This window comes from Pocillopora damicornis, chromosome 2 (assembly GCF_964200805.1).
Source record: "Pocillopora damicornis chromosome 2, jaPocDami1.2, whole genome shotgun sequence".
In the NCBI taxonomy this organism is placed as follows: domain Eukaryota; kingdom Metazoa; phylum Cnidaria; class Anthozoa; order Scleractinia; family Pocilloporidae; genus Pocillopora; species Pocillopora damicornis.
The window spans coordinates 28997501-29017073 of record NC_142671.1 but is presented as its reverse complement, the minus strand read 5'-3'; the positions used below and the strand labels follow the sequence as shown (position 1 = coordinate 29017073).

General features: G+C 38.1%; 1 protein-coding gene across 1 annotated transcript; it reads right to left on the bottom strand.

Moving 5' to 3' along the window:
- Positions 1–1414: 1414 nt before the first annotated feature.
- LOC113681247 (uncharacterized) lies at positions 1415–10352 on the bottom strand. Its single transcript, XM_089198262.1, has 11 exons — positions 10300–10352; positions 9542–9607; positions 8396–8467; positions 7591–7662; positions 7385–7459; positions 6203–6274; positions 4990–6010; positions 4501–4582; positions 4117–4155; positions 2342–3373; positions 1415–2171 (listed from the first exon to the last, which is right to left on the bottom strand). The coding sequence occupies exons 1-11, from the start codon at positions 10335–10337 to the stop codon at positions 2128–2130; spliced, it is 2613 nt and encodes an 870-aa protein (XP_089054388.1). The 5' UTR covers positions 10338–10352; the 3' UTR covers positions 1415–2127.
- Positions 10353–19573: the final 9221 nt, after the last annotated feature.

Sequence of the window (19573 nt, the reverse complement as noted above, 5' to 3'; positions counted from 1 at the left end):
GTGTTTGTGATCGGTTTGTGTGCCCTTTTAACTAACCAACTAATCATTCTAGTACAAGAGAATAAATTCTTGTGTACTGCTGTTGCTTTCAATTGCCTCAGCTTCGAGTACTTAGCTGAAAGCAGTATCTCACTAATTCATTAAGACAGGCATCTTTTGTATGATATTCGACTTATTTAAAGGGATTAGAATTACTTTGTAACGAGCACATTTTAATCATGGTTCTTTATGACTCGGTAAGCGATGAAAAGTCATGCAAATGAGACAGTTGCAAACAAATGCGTGTCAAAAAAGGCGCTGAAAATAATGACTCTATGCAGTCACAGAGCAAGAGAACACAAGTACAAGGAAAAGGGTAGGCCTCACTTACTTATAGTAACAAGTGTTCTTCAGAAAGTTTCAGTAAAAGTTACTCGGGACTCCCATCTGTACAGTACAAAAAACTTAACGACGCAACGACGTTAAACGATGCTCAACGACGCTTTTAACAAAGCTTGTTGAAGAAACACTTTCCAAAAATCCCTAACCAGTGTCTTTGCCTGAACAATTACCCGCAGAGATATGGGTATTTGCACATAACCACCATGTGAGAAGGGGGGGGGGGGGTCTTGATAATTATAACTGCTATAATATTAGGGGGATCACGAGATCATTAGAATACTAAGAGCCTTATGGGGGGGGATTAGATTGTGACATAGCCTAAATACTCCGACCTACCACCCCCTCGCTCCCACCCAGGCGATAAGCAATGACCGGTCCCTGATGGTGAAATCTGTATCTCTCGGATGAGTCTATTTCCAAATGTCTGATGTCTGCCGACTACTGGTTCTATCTCGCGTCCAGACTTGCCTATTCCATCAGAAAACCGTCAGAATCTGTTTATGAGTATTGGACGTTTGTGGTTTTTTAACTGGTCATTTGATTGGAGAGAGTATGTCCAGGAGACAAGTGTTAGTACTAAACTCTACAACCAAAAAGCCTAGAAGGTTAATTCAGATCATTACTTTTTCAGCGGGGGAATGGAAAATGTTTGACTCTCTACGGGGTGAGGAAGAGCGGGATCCTGGTGGTAGAAATGATATTAAGCCGGGGATTTTCACTGACTCTAGGAGGCCACAGCGCATGACCTTCATTCAAAATTTATGGAGATACAAGAAAGCTTGTTGATAGAATCTTTACATTCAACCTCTCCGACCATTTCTGTGCTTGAATTTCAACCTTTCTCTGGAGCCCACGTACCGTATTATTGGTTGATCAGTCAACTGACAATCTGATTCAACTTATTTTGAACAATCTCGCAGCAACTGAATTGATTTCCAGCATCAAAGGTGATCTTCCAGTTATAATATACTCTTTACACTATTGAACTCCAAGATGGTTCAATTACTAAAAGATAAAAAGTGAGAGCTAAAATTTTATCTTTTTTTTAATTAGGCACTAAATGGCTTGACAATAGATCATGAAACATTTCACACTTTTATAACATTCTCACTTGGGTTTCACCCCTGTGATAGTTTTTTTCTTCTACTTTTGTGCAAGCTCCTAAAAAATTTTAACTTAAATCGTAGGTTAACAACAAAGGTGAATAAATAAAGGGGCAAGATGAAAATACATTATCTGACCTGTGCACTTGATATATGTGTGCAGTGGAGTAAATACAATTAGTGGCTTAGCATTGTAACAACAATGAAGCCACCTACTTAATAACATGCTAGGACTAAAGTCCATAAATAATGAGAAATATATGCCCCTGAATGCTGAGTAAATGGTTAAATCATGTTTAGAAGTACTAATAAACCTAATAATGTTGAATTGAAATCAGTTGCGGAAACTTCTGACGACACTTGAAACGCAACACGGCCGTAAACAAGCTTTCACAGTTATCTATTTAGCAAACCATACTAATTTTCTTTCTCGTGTAGCTGTTTGTACTTGTCTAAGACAACTCAGATGATCAAAAAATGAAAACAAACTTTGCGGGCTCGCACAAGTCACTGTTATATGAGTTATTCTTTAATGCTCTTGGTTAAGTAAATGCATCATTTTCATGATATAACGGTATGTAACCTTTCTGTTACTAAAACGATAACTGGAAATAAAAAGGACTTGATGAGTCAATGCTAGCAATCACAGACGTGTATCCAGCACCGCATCATCTTCTTCGTATTTTCCTGTTGAGTAACAAAGCAACTCATTATCATGATACTTTAGTTAACATTAAAACAAATAACCAAGAGTTTTGGAGTAATCAAGAAATATTTCCTCTACCCAGCCTGATAAGCGAGAAATTAATCCTCCAAAACTTTGAATTTTGGCGAAAATAGAGGGTGGCAAAACGTACCTTGGTCCATAATCAGCTGCTGTTGTCGTGAGGATTTATCTTCCGTTGACTCATCACCCTGCTTTTGGGAGTCCCCACAAGCTCCTTTTGACTTCTCGTCTTCAAGTTGCTTTTGCTTGGGTTTTTCATGCTCTCCTTTTGGTTTATCTGTTTCCAGTTGCTCTTTTTTAGGTTCCTGACTCTCTCCTTTTGGTTTTCCTTGCTGCAGTTGGTCTTTCATAGGTTCTCCATGGTTTTCTTTTGGTTGTTCATAATCCAGTTCGACTTTCTTAAGATCTTCATCGTCTCCTTTTGGTTTTTCTTGTCCAATTTGCTCGAGTTTAGAATCCTTATGGTCTTGTTCTCGTTCTTTTTTATCACAATCAACATGCTGCTTTTCGCTTTCTTCAGGGTGTTCTTCTTGCTCCCGCTCATCTTGTTTATTTTCATCTTGTTGCTGTTCACTTTCTTTTTCATTTCTTTTCGACTTTTTCTTCTGTTTACTCACATCCTTTAGTTCATCAGGCTCTGCATGGTCGACATTCGGTTCTTTTTCTTCTTCTTCTTGTTGAGTGCCCTGTTGTTTGGACTCCTGGTCGTCTCCTTTTAGCTTTCGCTCAGGTTTTTCATCGTCGTCATTTAGCTCTTTTACTTCTTTGTTTCCCTTTGAATCTGCTTGATGATCTTGTTCAAATTCCTGCTTTGTAGTGGGTTCTTTCTGGTTATCTTTTGGTGCCTCGTTTCCTTTAGATTCAACGTGCTGCTGTTCAGTGGGTTCTTCTTCGTCTTGTTCACGTTCAGCTTCCTGCTGTTCAGTCGCTTCTTCTTGGCTTTGTTTCGGTTCTTCGTCTTGTTCACGTTCAACTCGCTGCTGTTCAGTGGCTTCTTCTTTTCCTTGTTTTGGTTCTTCGTCTTGTTCACGTTCAACTTGCTGGGATTCAGAAGGTTGTTCATTCTCTTTGCCTGATCCTGCATGGTGCTCACCATCTCCTTGTTCTTCTTGCGACTCATCCTCACTATCGTCAGCGCTCCCCACTTCCTCTTGGTTTTGTACTGTGTTCAATGAAATAAACACAAAAAGGAAATGAGGTTAAAAAGTGTTTCCTCAGGTGGTTGTAGCTAGCTAAATCGCCAAATTTGTTATACGAGCTACATCGTGCTTTTTGCATTTGGTACCTGCATCGTGTAACTTCTCCGTCCTAAATCATTTACGCTCCGCTTTTGCTCTTTCCGAATATCTCTTTGTGGCTTTGATACCTTGCTAAAACCATTCTTTGAAAAATTTTCAGGGTCGACCGAGCAAGTAGCCTATATTGCCGTGCGTCTGTTCACTCATACATCACAGATGACGTCGGAATGTGGTAACATCAAAAACGTGGTGCAGTGGACTCAGCCGATTAACTCTCTGATGTTCTTAGCCCATTTCCATTTTTTATGTGAGTGACTTCTATTTGTTTTACGACATAAAAAGCGAAATATTGTTGGTGGTGACAAAATCTATAAGTTTTCCCTCCACTGAATAGTAATTAAGAATCAGTCAAAGTAGGATTAAGTATATTACATAAAGAAAAATTACAGTCACTAAATTGACTCAAAATATGGTTGTCTGTACACTTCAGACTGGACGCTAAATTACTTTTTACGCGTTTCTTAAACTAGTAAAAAGGTCGAACCGCATCGCTTCAAAGTTACATGAATGCTTTTCTTTGGCTTTTCTGTTTCGCTCTTGGTATTAGAATGCCAGGTGTTGCGTTCTGAAATGTGTTCTGGTCTGTGGAGAAGTGAATGGTGCGTACCTTCTTCGATAACTCTCATCTCTATTCCCTGATCTTGAACTGACGGAAAAATACAAGCAAGTGGACAAAACATCAGCAATAACAAAATTATTCATTCATGAGGTAACGCCTTTTTTTATCATTTGAGGTTGAGTCTACCTATGTGTTTACATGAAATACACTAGCTCGCGCGCCACTAAATATACACATCTGTTTGTTTCTTATTCATGCAGGTAACCAAAAAGTATCTCTTGGCTTACGAGCCGATCTGATTAATTAACCCACGGTATATCTGTTCTTAAACTTGTTTTAAACGTTACTTTATAGCATGAAACTAAAAAATTAAAGAACGAGAAAAACACTCCCCAGAATGAAGAAAGATTATTTAAAAGTGTCAAAAATTACCTTCAACATCTTGATTTCGGCCGAGTTTTGCCACCAGATAATCCCACAATGGTTGGAGTTTGGCTCTGAGGACTCCTCGGACCTTAATACATCGAAATAAAGCACGAGGTTATAATCAGTAAATGGTGCTTCCTCACCAGTTTCTGAACCCTTCGAGTCTTTGATTTCCCCACAAATGCAAACTACGTTTGTGCAGCTTTCCAGCCACTCTCAAACCGAGTGCGATACAATGAAAACGTGCACATTTTACATACAGAAGAGAGTTCTGAGGCAGAGGGATCCCAGAAATGGCGGAAATCAAGTTTACCAGCTAATATAAAATACGGTAAAACACACTTCTTGACACTTCTTGGCGGTTCGTGTTCCACTTATTTATTCTTGTCGAATTTAGATGTAATCTGTGATCTGTAAGGGATGATATAAATGCAAAATTTAACTTATTGGCTGTATATATATTTTTCCAACTGTTCAAGTTATTAGTACATGTACCTGTGGGGTAGACAAGGTGTAGAGAATGGGATTGATGGCAGAGTTAACTGGCAGAACAAAGACTGCGATCCAAACTGCGAGGTCACCAGGTGTACGGAAGGATTTTTCCAAGAGAGACCTCATTCCAATCGCCACAATAGGCAGCCAACTGACACAGTCGGTAAGAACAATGAAGAACACTCCTTTGGCGAGCGAGGCCTCCCTCTTTAGATCGGCTGCCCTTGACTTGGCTTTCATTCTCCTCTCTCTTTTGCTCCCTTGCTTAGCCATGAGCCTGTTTGATGCACAGGACTTATAGATTATCATCGCATATGCCACAACGACCAAGAGCACAAGGGTAAAGTTTAAACCAACAAACATGGCAACAGAGTACTCCCAGCCCGACGGCTTATCAGTGGAAAGCTGCAATGGCAGACATACAACTAATCTGCCATAAAAGTGATGACCTTTCTGGCGACTACCGAAGTAGTCAAAGCCCACCGTGGGAATAAATGCAATTATGCCACCAACAATCCAGATAAGGAAGCACAAAAGGTGCGTAACCTTAAGTGAGAGGGACTTTCCACAAGAGGGGAACACAACATTTTTCATCCGGTCGGCGGAGAGCAAACAAATCGTCATTACAGACACCTCACTTGACAACACGGCAATGGCACCTGTTATCTGACATGTCAAACTTGAACGCCAGTAATAGTCATGCAAATAATACTCCCCTGCCCAAATGGCATCCACCACACCTATAGTTATGAGGTAAACACCCATAAGTCCATCAGACCCAGCCAAATGTATCAACATGATGTACTGTATCGTGTTTTTCTTCTTCGTCTCCCTAAACACCAACCGCCACACAATGACAAACACAGCACCAACCAACGACATAATTCCAATCACCCAGAGGCACTCCCTAGGAGCTCGATTTCTGAACAAAGTTTCACAACTGGCAAAGCTGTCGACATAAGCAAAGTCGCAATCTGCGTCCTCCTTCGTCAAATGACAACACATCAGGTTGCTGTCTACAGTCCTACGGTTCATAAAAATAATTCAAATGAACAACAAGAGGGAAAAAAAGACAAATTTGATCTGTCACAGGATCTAAACTTTTAAGAAAATGAAAGTGTGATAGTAATACTCTAATTACAGTATAACTGAGCACTGGCAAATGAAATTTTTCAATTTTCAACTCCTCGCATCCAGAATATTCCACTTGACTTACGCAGTTATTAGATTATTCATGTTTGAAAAGAAACCCTCCGGTAGTTCTCGCATTTCGTTGTAGTGGAAGTACCTGCAAATTTAACTAAAGACATTCAGGCAAACTTTGCTTGCTAATTCTCGATTACATCGACAACTTAAGTCTATTAATCACAACCACTACAAATTCCTCGAATGTTATTGGTGCATTCGCAGCTTCATTTTTCACTAATCATTCTGTACAGTTGTAATAGGACGGTGTAATCGGACAGTTGGCTGTAATCGGTCAACTGTAATCGGACAGTTGAAGCAGCCAATCGTACTAAGTCTACTCAGCTAATCCGCCAAGCACAGAAATGATCGAAATAATCATAGCAACAACTAATTATTCAAAGAAAAACTAGGGAATTTTCAAAATGGAGGAATTTTTAACTAGAGATATTGTCTCCACTGGAGATATTTGTTTTTTAGTTGTATTTGTTTTTTCGGAAATTGAAATGGCTATGATTACTTGGTAACAGGACTTCTTGTTATCCAATTCTGTCTGTAATCATACTCGTGATTAACAAATCGGACTCTCACCTCGCGATCGTCTGATTTTGTTGATCACTTGTATGATTACAGACCGAATTGGACTCCACTCTGTCCTATTACCATTATGTATTAATCAGTTTTTCGGCTCTCTCTTTTTCCTTTTCTCGCCCAATTCTCAACAACTATTTGATGGAAAACTGACACCGAATACGAATAACTCGTCATTGAGCGTGTAAAACATACTTACACAAGCTATGCCGAAGTGCCTTTATTTGTTATATTAATATGCTGTTAATCCTCCAATGAGCACCTGGTGCACTCGTTTCAAATTAAGGCTGAAACGGTGGGTCCCCCATTACCGAGAGGGTACTTTATGGGGTGGGGCCCTCCCTTAAGTTTTTCCCAAACTTTTTCTCGTGACCAGATATGATCATCCAAAGGAGTATAACATTTGGGCGCAAATAAAAGTATAAATTGTGCATTAGTGTATAAAGCCGATCCTAACTTCTAGTAGCGGCACAATGCTATCACTTGTCCATTCATTGAAATGGGAAATGGGCGCTAATCCGTAAGTTTGCGGCACGTGTAGGTCGCACCAACGATATCTGTCTCCCTTGAACTCGAAGTAGTTTGGACACACTTGGGATATTATCAGTTTACTCATACTCACAGGAACCGAATAGTTGGAGCGACATCTTTGAATTGTTCATTGGTAACGGCACGGATATTGTTAAAATAAAAGCTCCTAGAGAACGATGAAACAATGAAAAGTGTAGAGCGTCAATTGACAAGCATCAAGGTATAAATTATAACAACACTGGACAGAAAATTAGCAAAGAATGTTATTTAGAGGAAAGTTTAGAGACAGATACTTACATAGAAATCATGTTTTTCATGCCTTTAAAAACTTCACGCGGCAGGTAGTCGATATTGTTTTCATAAACAGCCCTTGAACAAAAGAGAGGACAAATTATTATTATCAGAAATATAGAAAAATTTGGAAGAAAACTCGTATTTACATAAACTTCCTTCCTATCTTTATTGACTGTTAAATGCCCTCTCCCCACGATATCTTCAAAAGCTATCCGATTTTGAAAAAAGTAAAAAGGTAAAAAAAAAACACAGCCAGAAATGCGTAAAAGTTAGACTGATGTGCAGTTTGCGGTTACCTTGCTGAAAATGTCAAAACTAAGCGCATGCTTATAATTGGACTACTTTAAAAGCATTATTCCATTTATCTGTTGAATTTTTTGGGGAATTCCTTTATCTCTAATCTACTTCTTTTTCTGTCTTTTCCGAGAGAAATCCGAGGTGGTAGGTGCTATCTTGGATGACAGAGCATCTTTTTCAGAATTCTGCTAAACTTTCTGAGCTTTATCCAATCAAAGTACATTGGCTTAAAAATTTAGCGGAACTTTGGGCAAAAGTGGTGGGAGGAGGAAAGAAAGGTCTATTCGCTCTACTGACCCTCTTTAAAACTACAAAAATATTGAATACTTGTACTTTCGAGAATTACTCCTTCCTTGTTTTTGCAGTTGTATGTTCTCCGACCAAGAGTAAAACAAGGAAGCTGAACAATTCGGCGAGAAAATGAATATCAATTAAAGTTGGTTAAATACATATTTGGTCAAGAATAGTTACTTGTGCAGTCAGGTATGATTTCTATCGAATGTTTACTTACAGTTCTTCCAGTTTGGACAGGCCTTGGAACTGATCAGGTGACAGGGCTGCGAGGCTGTTGTTATACATGTACCTACACAATAAAGTGCACCAGGCGCTCGGTATAATTAGAGTCTTCAACGGGGGGAGGTATTTATTGACTTTAGTGGTGGTTGGCAGCACACAGCTGCCTGCGAAACTCAGAGGTCCTTAAGTAACCTTGACCCAGCTTTATCTTTTAAGGACCTCGAGACTAATTTTGTCCTGAACCCTGTCTCATTTTATAGAAACTGTTTCATCCTTTATTAAAGTCAGTCATGTTTATAATCGAAACCTCCTTCATAAGTGTATTAGTGCCTTGGTATTTGGCAAACTGTTTTAGTGCTAATCAGTGTGCTCCAACACTTCCTGAAAAAACGTCCCATAAGTGTATTAAGACCAAAACGTTGCTGCGTGCACTGCGACAGAAACAATTAATTCCCATCATATTACGCCTTCACCGAAAGAACTATGCTGGCCACCATGAAAACAATGGTTAAACCTTGGTAACGCTATTGTGAAATTTAAATGAATGATCGGACGTGTGCCCATTTACTTTTGCAATCAAGTTAAAGCGCGCATTTGTAATCGCACCACCCGGAATTCTATGCTTTTAATTAAAACAACCCTTTTCTGGAACATGTCGAAAAGCTTACAGAAAAATGTTTGTTAAAAACTGGAATCCATGGATCCTGTATTTTCATTTAAATCCCAAATCATCTCAATATTGACGAAAACGTTTTAATAGCCGGTAAACAATTTTTTCAGAAAAATAACAATTTATCATTGAAATTTGATTTAGGTTAATCATCAATCAGCGATCATTTCTAACGTAAGGGAAGGGTGTTATTAATGTATTGTACAGGATGTGTTGTGTTATATTTTGTTCTATCACCTTAAATATTTGACTCTTGGTAATCCTTAGTTGATGGCATCTCTTTCCAAAGTAGATGCATATTTTTAACTTTTAACTTACTCAATTAACATCTTTTAATAAACTTTTATGTCATAAGAAGATGCGATAGAGAGAGTCCGTACCGAAGCTGATTTTGGCCAACGCTACCTTTAATTAATGCTCATTATCAAGACACTTACTGAACCAGTTACATTACAAATGTGAATCACTTACAATATTTCCAACTTGGAGAGATTTTTGAACCTTGGCAAGCGCTGAAGTTTGTTACTGGAGAGAAAGCTAAAGTAATATATAGAATGAAAAGAAGTCAGTTGAAATAGAATTTGAGATTCTTGGAAAAGTTCTTGTTCTCCCCGAATAGGGAGGACTTTAACTTTATTGAAACAAAACCCAATTGGCTCTGGCAAAGCTATTTTGAGGAATTATAAAACTTGACACATTTCTGCTAAGTACATAAACTGTTTACTTCTGGTACTGAGAATTTAGGTAAAAGATACCATTTGCACGTTCATTGTTAACATGGGCGTTTTCATATCATGACATAACTTTTCAGTACTGATGCACCAAACTATATTATGTCACTTACATCACAAATCAATCTTAACAGAGTTCCTTGGTTACTCAGCGAAAAAAAAAAAGATAGTCAGAAGTCACGTGAAAATAAAGGCTGTGTGAGACAATTGAATTTAATATTGACCTCTTTCTTTCAATTGTTCTTGAAGATCAACTCCACAAAAGTTATCATTATATAAAGCCAGTACGCATCTTGAAATAATCACAAAATCTAAGTTCGCGCAGCTCTGTTTTCAGAATGGTCATAATGCAGGGCCCCACTGAAGAGCACCTTTTGGTGAAGTGGGCTCCCTGCTAAAATATTGTTATTATTACTATACTGCATAAGTTTACTTTAAGCTCTATGAAAAATTATACATTATAATTCCCTTTGCCGCTTAGGGCTGAATGCCACTTACAGCCTTTTCATCTTAGTGAGGTTGCCAAAAACATCCATGGGTAGACGCTGAATTTTGTTGTTTGACAAATTCCTTAAAGTATTTATTCAGATAACAGTAAACTAAATAACAATTCACGAACTTAAATCCTACTTTAAAAATGTGCTGAAAGCCCGCTACTTAAGTATTCTGGTATGAGCTAAACAGGAGTCAAACGAGCCAACCAGTTATACACCGCAACGTGTTTTTAGATTTAAATTAGGCGAATGGAGACATTTGCAATACCCCTGACCCCACAAAAAATGGCCAGAAATAACCAATATGCAGCAGATTCACTCAGTGAAAAAAAACTCCATGTAGTAAACCGTGAGACGCTTCGTTTTAGACAATAATCAATAGTAGGCCCACCGAACGCATTCTGAGATCCAAAACCAAATAACGCTAATCATTGAATCAATTCATCCGATAGCGGATCACGTCGAAGCAGACATAAGTAAACTTTTTAAGTGTTTAAAGGCCACCATTATTAATTATCTATATTTAACCTGAAAGTTTGCTTTTCTTTTTTGTTTCACAACCAGTTTTACTTACAGTTCTGTCAGGTTGGTGTTATTGCTAAGTAGCCCTCGAGGCAAAAACTGCAACTGATTGTAGGACAAGTCCCTGGCAATAATATAAGCGGGGAGCGAGGTGAATAGAACAAGTCAGAAGTTGCAGTTAACAAACATTTTAAAGTAATGGGATAAATGTTCTTAACTAAAATTAGTTTTCAAGTGCTATAAATAGATGTTATGCCCATTATATGGACATCGACTTTATTTGAACCGTATCGGGAAAATGATCTTGATATTAGTTTCGAATTTGATCTTTCCATCGAAAATTACTGTATCTCTCGTCGAACAAAAATTTTTTCAACATTTTTATGGTTTGATGTGACTCTGGTTTAGAGATTTAATGAATGTAACCGAGAAGTTACAATTCATAGACCTAACGCTTCGACACTCCTGTCTAGTGCCTTCATCAGGGGCGATCTAATCGCTGCAACAAGAGGTCCTTTTATATGCTAACTAATTAGCTGCCTTTTTTTCTTACGAGGTGTAAATAGGCGTCTGGTAGTAAGCCACCATCATCACGATTTAAACGAGCGTGGGTGGAGTCGATATGCCAGGCTTCCAAACAAAGGCACTGGCGGTAATGCCGATTGGTGGTGATAATTTTAGACTTGTCCCACGCTTAGTTAGGCATGTGTGCTCCAACAAAGCTAAATTTTCTTCGTCATACTTTGTGAAAAACGCCACTGACACACTCGCCTGTGTCTCTCTTTAAGTTCTAATCACAACTTGACGTCATCTGCGATCTATTACTAAACAGACCCACGACAACATCTATTCTATTTATTTATATTAAAAGTGGAGAAAGTGCTGAGAAACCATTCCGGTTGATGGTCGTTTTCATGGGGGCTTGATGTTTAAATTTCTAGACAACGTTTAAAATTAGAGGCTCACAAATTTTTGATTGAGTCTCTCTGCACTTCCTTCCCCCCTCTCTCCCCATCCCCTTCCCCACCCCCACCACAGCGAGCTAGTCATTTAACCGGCTTTATATTCCCTGATAGACCTGTCCCGATCGCGCTTGGCAACTTTTGAGTACCTTTTGAGGTTAGGAGCAATAATTTGTGCCTTTCTGAGCAGTTTTTATGCACAAGATAGGTTTACAACACATATGAAGCATGAAAAAACAAACGATTTCATTGAAAACTTTAAGAGTTTTATGGTTTAGACTCTGAGAATGCAATCAGTAGAGCTAATTTCATTCAATTCCCTCATATCGTTCGGCAAAGCGTCTAATGAACCATGTGTTTTGTTCCTTTAAACTTAAGACTTTATATAAATTGGGCCCATATTTGCAACTAACTCTTTAAAGCAAAGTTTCAAACTATTTTTCTTGATCTATGTTAGCATTTATAATGAAGAACGAAAAATAAAGCTTTCAATGAACGTTTATAGATGAGGAGTATCGAGAAATTAAGGTGGCAACTTTTAAAATTCAATTGGTAACCTTTTTGAATTTTTTTAGCAATTTTTTTTTCAGAATTTTTTTAACGATCCGATGAGCAATTTTCCAACGAGTACAATTGACAGAATCCACTTTTATCGCTGAAAAGTGACCAGTCATCATCATTAGATGTTCAGTGATTTTTTTTTCCAAATTTGCGAAGCTTGATAGATATAGTCAATAAATCAGTGCAATGTTTTGAATTAGTCGATAACAGTTGGTCTCATACAAACGCAATGTACTGAATAATGATATTTTAAAAAAATTTTTAAAAAAATTTTACTTACAATTCTTCCAAGGCAGACAATTCAAAAAATATTTCGCGTGATAGCTTTTCTAGCTGATTGCCGCTCAACCGCCTACATTGGGGGAACAAGAAAATATTTTAAATTGAGCAAAATGTACTTATTGCATTATAGTTTGTATGGGTAATCACATGACTTTACATTGAAGTTTGTTTAAAAAGGCGTTTAAGTAAACCCGAGTAGATTTTTCAGACGAACAAAAGCCCCTTGGATTAGTGCAATTTTTAGTATGAAAAATTAATGAGTGATATAATACATAAGAAAGAAGGAAAAAAGAAGATCAAAATAAGTGAAATTTTGACACCGCACCCTGCTATTTTATTTAAATGCATCAAAATGATTGGCCGAAATAGATTACAGCCTTTGTTAAATTCAAACTTTATCAAGACTGTCGGCTGTAAGCTTGGAAACGTTTGCAGACTGATTTTGAACCATTAAAAAACGTTCTGAAGAAAATTCATAGTGCAGTAGTCAGCAAAAGTGACTTGAACTGGTCTATCGGATTCACCCTCGACTATAAAAGCTTAGCGTTCATCAGAACTCGACCGTCGCTTTCAAACATTAGGTGCGCGCTTTGAGCGGCCAACCATGAGAGAAACTTTTAGTCGATTTTTTAGTAGATAAAGTGGCTGCATCCCTGGTGAAATTCAGAGACTTCAAACCCAAATTTGAAAGCAGAAATTGGTTTTCCATCGATGCTGCTCATAATGGGCCGGCTCTTGCACTGTGATTCGTGACCTTTTCCACCCTTTCTTTAAGGCTACTACCCACCACAATTGTTTTCATATCATGTTGCATCACCGCTGTATTTACGCTCAATGGTTGGCTTTTAAAGCAGACATACTCATTCAAAGATACTGAGGTAGAAAGGATCGGACCATTGCATATTTAGTGGTCTTAACTCGACAAACCGCTCAAAGAGAGTTACCGGAAACCTTTTTCCACCAACTGATACTGTAAACAACCGTGGCTGGAAGTCTATGTTCTTACTCTAAAGCCCGCCCTGTCTCGTCTTTTCTGAACCTCCTGTAAACGACACGAACTCCACGCTTTGTCATTTTTTTCATAGTTAAATAATCTATTTTCATTCCATGATGCTCTTTACGGCCTTGGGAACCAAAAAATAACATTTAAAGCTACCACATAGAAGAAATAAGAGCGTGTGGAGTTTTAGAACCTAAATTTTTGCCTTCCATAGCACCTCTTCTTCCTCTTCAGTAAAACTTGACGCTTTATGCGGACGTTTGCCTATACCGCATTGGCGAAGCTGCTTAGCTCTTTTCTCTATTGGAGAATTTCCGGGAAGAGTGGAACTCTTCTGCTCTTGTTATGTACCACTCGTATTCTTGTACATCTAATTACCTGTCGAGTGTGGCTATCATCCCTCTTAGGCTATCTAACTCATATTCTTAACCATTCTTGGTTTTCGAAACTTTCAAGTGATTTGTTTAGCTCGCTGGCTCCTTTTTTCACGATTCCGTTGTCAATAGTTTTCGCTGTTTCAAACCACGTTTTCCACACATTCAGCCAAGAAGAAGCTCTCTTAACTGTGACTGCGTTGTTTTACGGACTTTTCAGGACTACCTCCATAGGGACGATCGTGGAATATAACCCACGCTCGGGTTGTTAGGAATTTTTAGCCCGGTTAAATCGGATGAAATCATTTTAGATTATTTTCTTCGCCTTTCAACAGGTCCTGTGATCCGGAGCGACTCAAACAAAACAAAGGTCCGCAATAACGATTAAGTAATAGATGCGATGTGTCTTAAATGTTTGTTAGTCCACTCAGTGAGTAATCGACTCTTGATCAGAGATTGCAATTGACGCTGAAGCCCACTGGTTATAGGTGAATGTGCCACCAGAATATTCGGGTGGTTTAAGTAAACAACTGAAACGAGCTTTCCATGCTGAAATGTTGGTCATTTCTTTAGTTCAGGTTTTATTAATATATGTATGAGCGAAAAAAGTTTCCGCCGATTAGTCAATAAACAATTTTAGTACCACTCACAGATATTTTAGCTTATCCTGCCCCACAAACAAGTTTTCAGGTAACTTTTTAATGTTGTTGTTTCCCAGCCACCTGTAAGATGCACAATTCTTTTCTTAGCTTCAATCTGTCACGCCATGTAATTAGTTCTGTCGCTGAGAGTAAGCCTTGAATTCTACCTACAGTATACTTTCAACAAGGACAATTCTAAGTATACATTCATTGATATACGGTAATAATGAGATTGATGATTCCAGCTTTTTGAGATATCTACTCTGTGGTTTCAGTGAAATCCCGTAAATCATGATGGAACAAGGAGATGAAACCTGAAGCGATCTTTAAATTTCTCCTGAAAAAACAACTTCTTTGAGGGCGATAAGCGATAAACTATTTATCTATCTATGAGAAAGAGTGTTTTCGGGGGGAAGGGAGGCGGGGAAGTGGGTGTGAAGCCCCCGTCTTTAATCATTTATTCTGGAAGATTTATACTAGCACTTTCAATTTTTTACATCCAGTTTATGAATTGGAATTCAGTTTCATTTTTGAACGAAACGCTAAAAAAATGTTTGGGAAAATTGAGAAATCAATCCAACTCAGCAGCCGTCAACTGTCTAAAGCTTCAAGATCAATTACTTACAGATCGTACAACTTGAAACCCTGGAATATATCAGAAGGAAGAGTCTCCAGTTTGTTGAAGTCCAGGGTTCTGTGTAAAAAGATATCGACATAAGGAGAGCACCGGATACGTCAGAATCATAAGACGACACAACATTTTGGATTTTGAAAGTCCAGCCTTAACAATTCGTCCGTCATCTTCATTAAGTCCAATTTTTTTTTGAATCGTTTTACTCATGCACTTTTTCACCTTTAGATTTTGAGATGATTGAGCTTAGATGTCAGAAAAAATGTCGAAACATTTATTTCAGAATCATTCTTTTTTTAGAATGCTATGTGCCTTCTGACAGCATGGATGACCTCTAAGACTTTCTAAAGTCAGTTTTGAACCTACAGAGGACGCGACAACGGGCATAATTGTGCCAATAAAAAAATTCTTGAAGATATGCTGTTAACGGCCCTTCTAGGTGGCTTAATTATCTGTTTCAAGTCCGAACTGCAAGAGGTGCATGCGTTCTTGAACGCCCCTTGCTAACCAGTACAGAGAACACCTGTAACGTTTTAAGAGAGAGGAATTTTTTCAGAAGGAGGTGAGTAAATGATTTCCTGTAGCCTGAAATGTAAATAAAAGGATCTGTGTGGCATATCCTGACCCAGTTTTAGTTCTTATGAAGAGACCTCTGCGAGTTTCACGTCCCATATAAATTTGCTTTCCTGACGTTCGCAAGTACAAATCTTTTGAGGGTTTACGGTTAATTTTTTGGCCATTGGATGTTTGACCGTTAACTTCAATGAGAGGCTATAACTCGAACCTCTGAGACCTCAGGCTCATCTGAGTGACTTTTGAGAATAACAACGAAGACATGAGTCAATGTATAAATGTCTTATTAACGTGACGAAGCAAAAAAAACCTCTGCTGCTCTCTAATAATGGTCGAAATTTGAGCTTATAATACTACGGGAACATTTGAAATTTGAATTTTACATCAATCACAATTACATCGACAAGAATCAGATTTCTGAAAATAAGAACGAACTAAATTGACTTGAAATTAGCAGTTTTGGGTGCAACATTGTTGTCCGATGACTTATTTAACATTGGGAAGGAAAACGTTGCTCGAGGAGTAAACACGCCGAAAAAAAATTCAAAATGATACTACTCGATTTATCAGGGAAATATTAGCAAGAACTTGTTTCTTTTCTTAGAATCAGGTCGCAATTTTCATTCTTTTTTTAAAAAAAATGTTAATTTGCAATTGCTTGAACTTGAACATGTCTCGCCAAATAAAAAATTTAATATTATAACGGATGGGTGTTGTAGTACTAGTGAAATTTATCTACAGTTTAATACTCAGTGGTTTAAATCTTCAGCCCCCGTGTTGGAAATGTTTGTGTTGCCAAATGCAGTAAAAACCTTCAGCGTTAGCATTATCACTCATCTAAAGTAAAATGAAAATCCAAAAGTACTTAACTTACAAGTTTTCAAAGTTTGGCCGAACCAACCGTCGAGGTAGCTGAGCAGAGGACAAATTCTTTAAGTTGTTGTTGTTCAGGAATCTGTATCGTCAACAAGGAAACAATAGTAATAAAATTTAATGGGTTGATTTGATTTCCTCTGGTGCTGTTGATATAGACTTAAAACACAGACTGAAACAAATGCAGACCCCGTCGACTGTGGAATAAAACACGAATAGTTGAGTCATTATGATGAGAGATTTTCGGTATCTACGTGTAACTGAGTCGAGCAAAGACTGATTGGCTTCTTGTATTCTCCTGGCGGATGGAGTTTATACGAAATATATTTAAATCAGAAAAGGAAATTAGAGAGAAAACGAAATTCTGAAGAGAAAAACTACACGTCTTTTAGCGCTCCCTTTTTTTTCAAGAGATTAAAACTTACTGCCAGACATCACTACGAAAATCACTCTCATGTTCAGACTTAAAATGCATATAATTCTTACGAAAGCCTCCTTATGAAGAAAGTTTTGATATTTTAAGCAATATTTGGCACAAACAATGCCTAACGCGAGTCTAAATTGAAGTTTCCTTTTCTCCTGCTTTATGGCTATGACGTCAGTGATACTATGAGGTTTTGGTTCGGAAGGAAAATTAACCAGCTCGATTCTGATCTGTTTGACAATTAATTTCTGTATAAAAACTTAGATTAAACGCGTTATTCCCTGTCTGTCTCATTAGGTTTCCCTCTGTCCCCTTAGTCGCGCTATTGTCTTCTGTTCAAATATCTGGGGGATGGTACAATGGCCGACATTTTTGCCAGAGTAATCAAAATAATTCAAAATGGCGTTTAATATGGGTTTTCGTTAAAAAACTCGCTCTTGTTTCAATATTTTATGGAAGTTTTTCTTGAAAACTGGAGTTAAAATAGCGATGCTAAGTTTGAAATGAAAAACAAAAACATAAAACGAAAACAAAACATTGGCTTTGAAAGTCTATTGTATCCCTAAGACGCAGTCTCCCTAAAAGTGGTCCGGTGCATTTCCGTTCGAAAAATCGATTTCTTTCACTTTGAGTTGAAACTTCCCATGAATCTTTCTCGTAACCCATTCACACCAAAGCTTAAACATGTTTTTAGAGCTGTTTTGTTGAACACCACCGAAAATTGTTTTCTTTATAGAAGCTGCTTAAACCAAAGTTTGTTGACTTCAAATGTAACACATTGAAAATACAAGTTAGCGATTACTTAATTCCTATGGATTCAAACCTATGGAAAATTTAGCAGGTAATTTAGTGTTAACAACTGAGTTGTAAACGTAAATTGGCCACCAAGCTTTAACCCCTTCGTCAAAACAATCGACTGGTTGAACCACCTTAGTTTCTTAAAATATTGAAAAACAAATTTTGCCGAGGAAAATCGCCTCAGCGTTCAAAGGCCCGCTCTCAAAACTCAGCCTTGAGGAATTTATTTTTCTCCTCTTATTTAGATCAATCCATTAAGAGAACAAAGCACGTAATTTCTGCCTTTTTCAACGGTTTTTTTTTAACACCGAAAATTAATTTTTCAGTTTGACAACTTTAACACAATTGCAATTTTTGTGTTGAAAGGATGACTTTTCCTACTCATGTTTACTACCTTAGGCGGTTGGATGTTTTTAAATAAATGATGAACACAACCACGCATGAATAAAGGGGGTAAATTTCTTAAGAAACTGTAGGGCTACATTGGCGGTAGAGTATAACAAGATGATTTTGTGTTATCAACTGAGTTGATAACGTAGATTGGCCACCCTGTTTTTAAGTTTCGAGCGCTAGCCCTTCGTCAGAGCGATTGGAGGAATTGTGGGTTGTGTGTGGGTTTATATGCAGAAAATGGAGTTACGTGGGGAAATGGCGACGAGAAAACAAGAATAAAGTAGTTGAATGAAAAACGCTCGTTAATACCGTGGGGATTAAGAGTGCCGATATGGAAGAAAAATTTCTTTTCTAGAGTTTAGCGGCTTTGCCTAGTTGTAGTGAAGGCCGCAAACTACTATATGCTGTTTAGAATGATTGAAGAGATTAAAGTGTCTAGCAACTGATGCCTCCTTGTCATTTCTTTCTACGTCGCGAAGGTGTTCTCGGAATCGGTCACCGAGTCTTCTTCCTGTTTCACCAATGAATAATTTTTTGCAATAAGTGCAAGTTGGGCAGTAAATGACATTGGCAGAGGCGCACGTAAAGTGATCAGGGATCTTAATGGATCTCTTGGATCCCGATATTTTCTCTATATTATGGATGAAAGGACAAGTTTTGCATCGTGAGTGAGCGCATTTGAAAGTTCCAGTAAGGTTGGTCTTGGTTTGAAATGAACTTCTGACCAAAAAGTTGTATCTGTTTTTGTCGCGTTTGAATGAAATAAGTGGAGGTTGCGAAAACATAGTACCAGTCTCTGAATCGTTTTGAAGTAATCTAAAGTTTTTTAGAATGATAGATTTAACTGCACGGTTGTGAGGGTGAAATGAGAGAGTGAATGGAATGCGTCCAGTGTTTTCCTTCTCAGCCGTTTGTGGTACTGACTGTCGATCAATTAGAGTTGGGCACGGTGGTGGTCCGCTTGAATGACAGAAACAGGATAGCCACGTTCATCGAAAAACTGGCACATCGACTGGCTCTAATTACTTGAGTGGGGTAAATCTATCATTACTCAAAACTAGTCCAGATCTATTAAAGGTTTAAAGTGCGAATGTTCATTTCCATGTAAATCTTTAGGTAAAAGTGAAGAACAGTTCCCACAAGATGCTATCGGCCAGCTGTCGGCCAACAGTCGGCCGACTGTTGGCCGTCTGTTAGTCGACTGTTGGCCGTCGGCCAACAGTTGGTCGATCGTCGGCCGACAA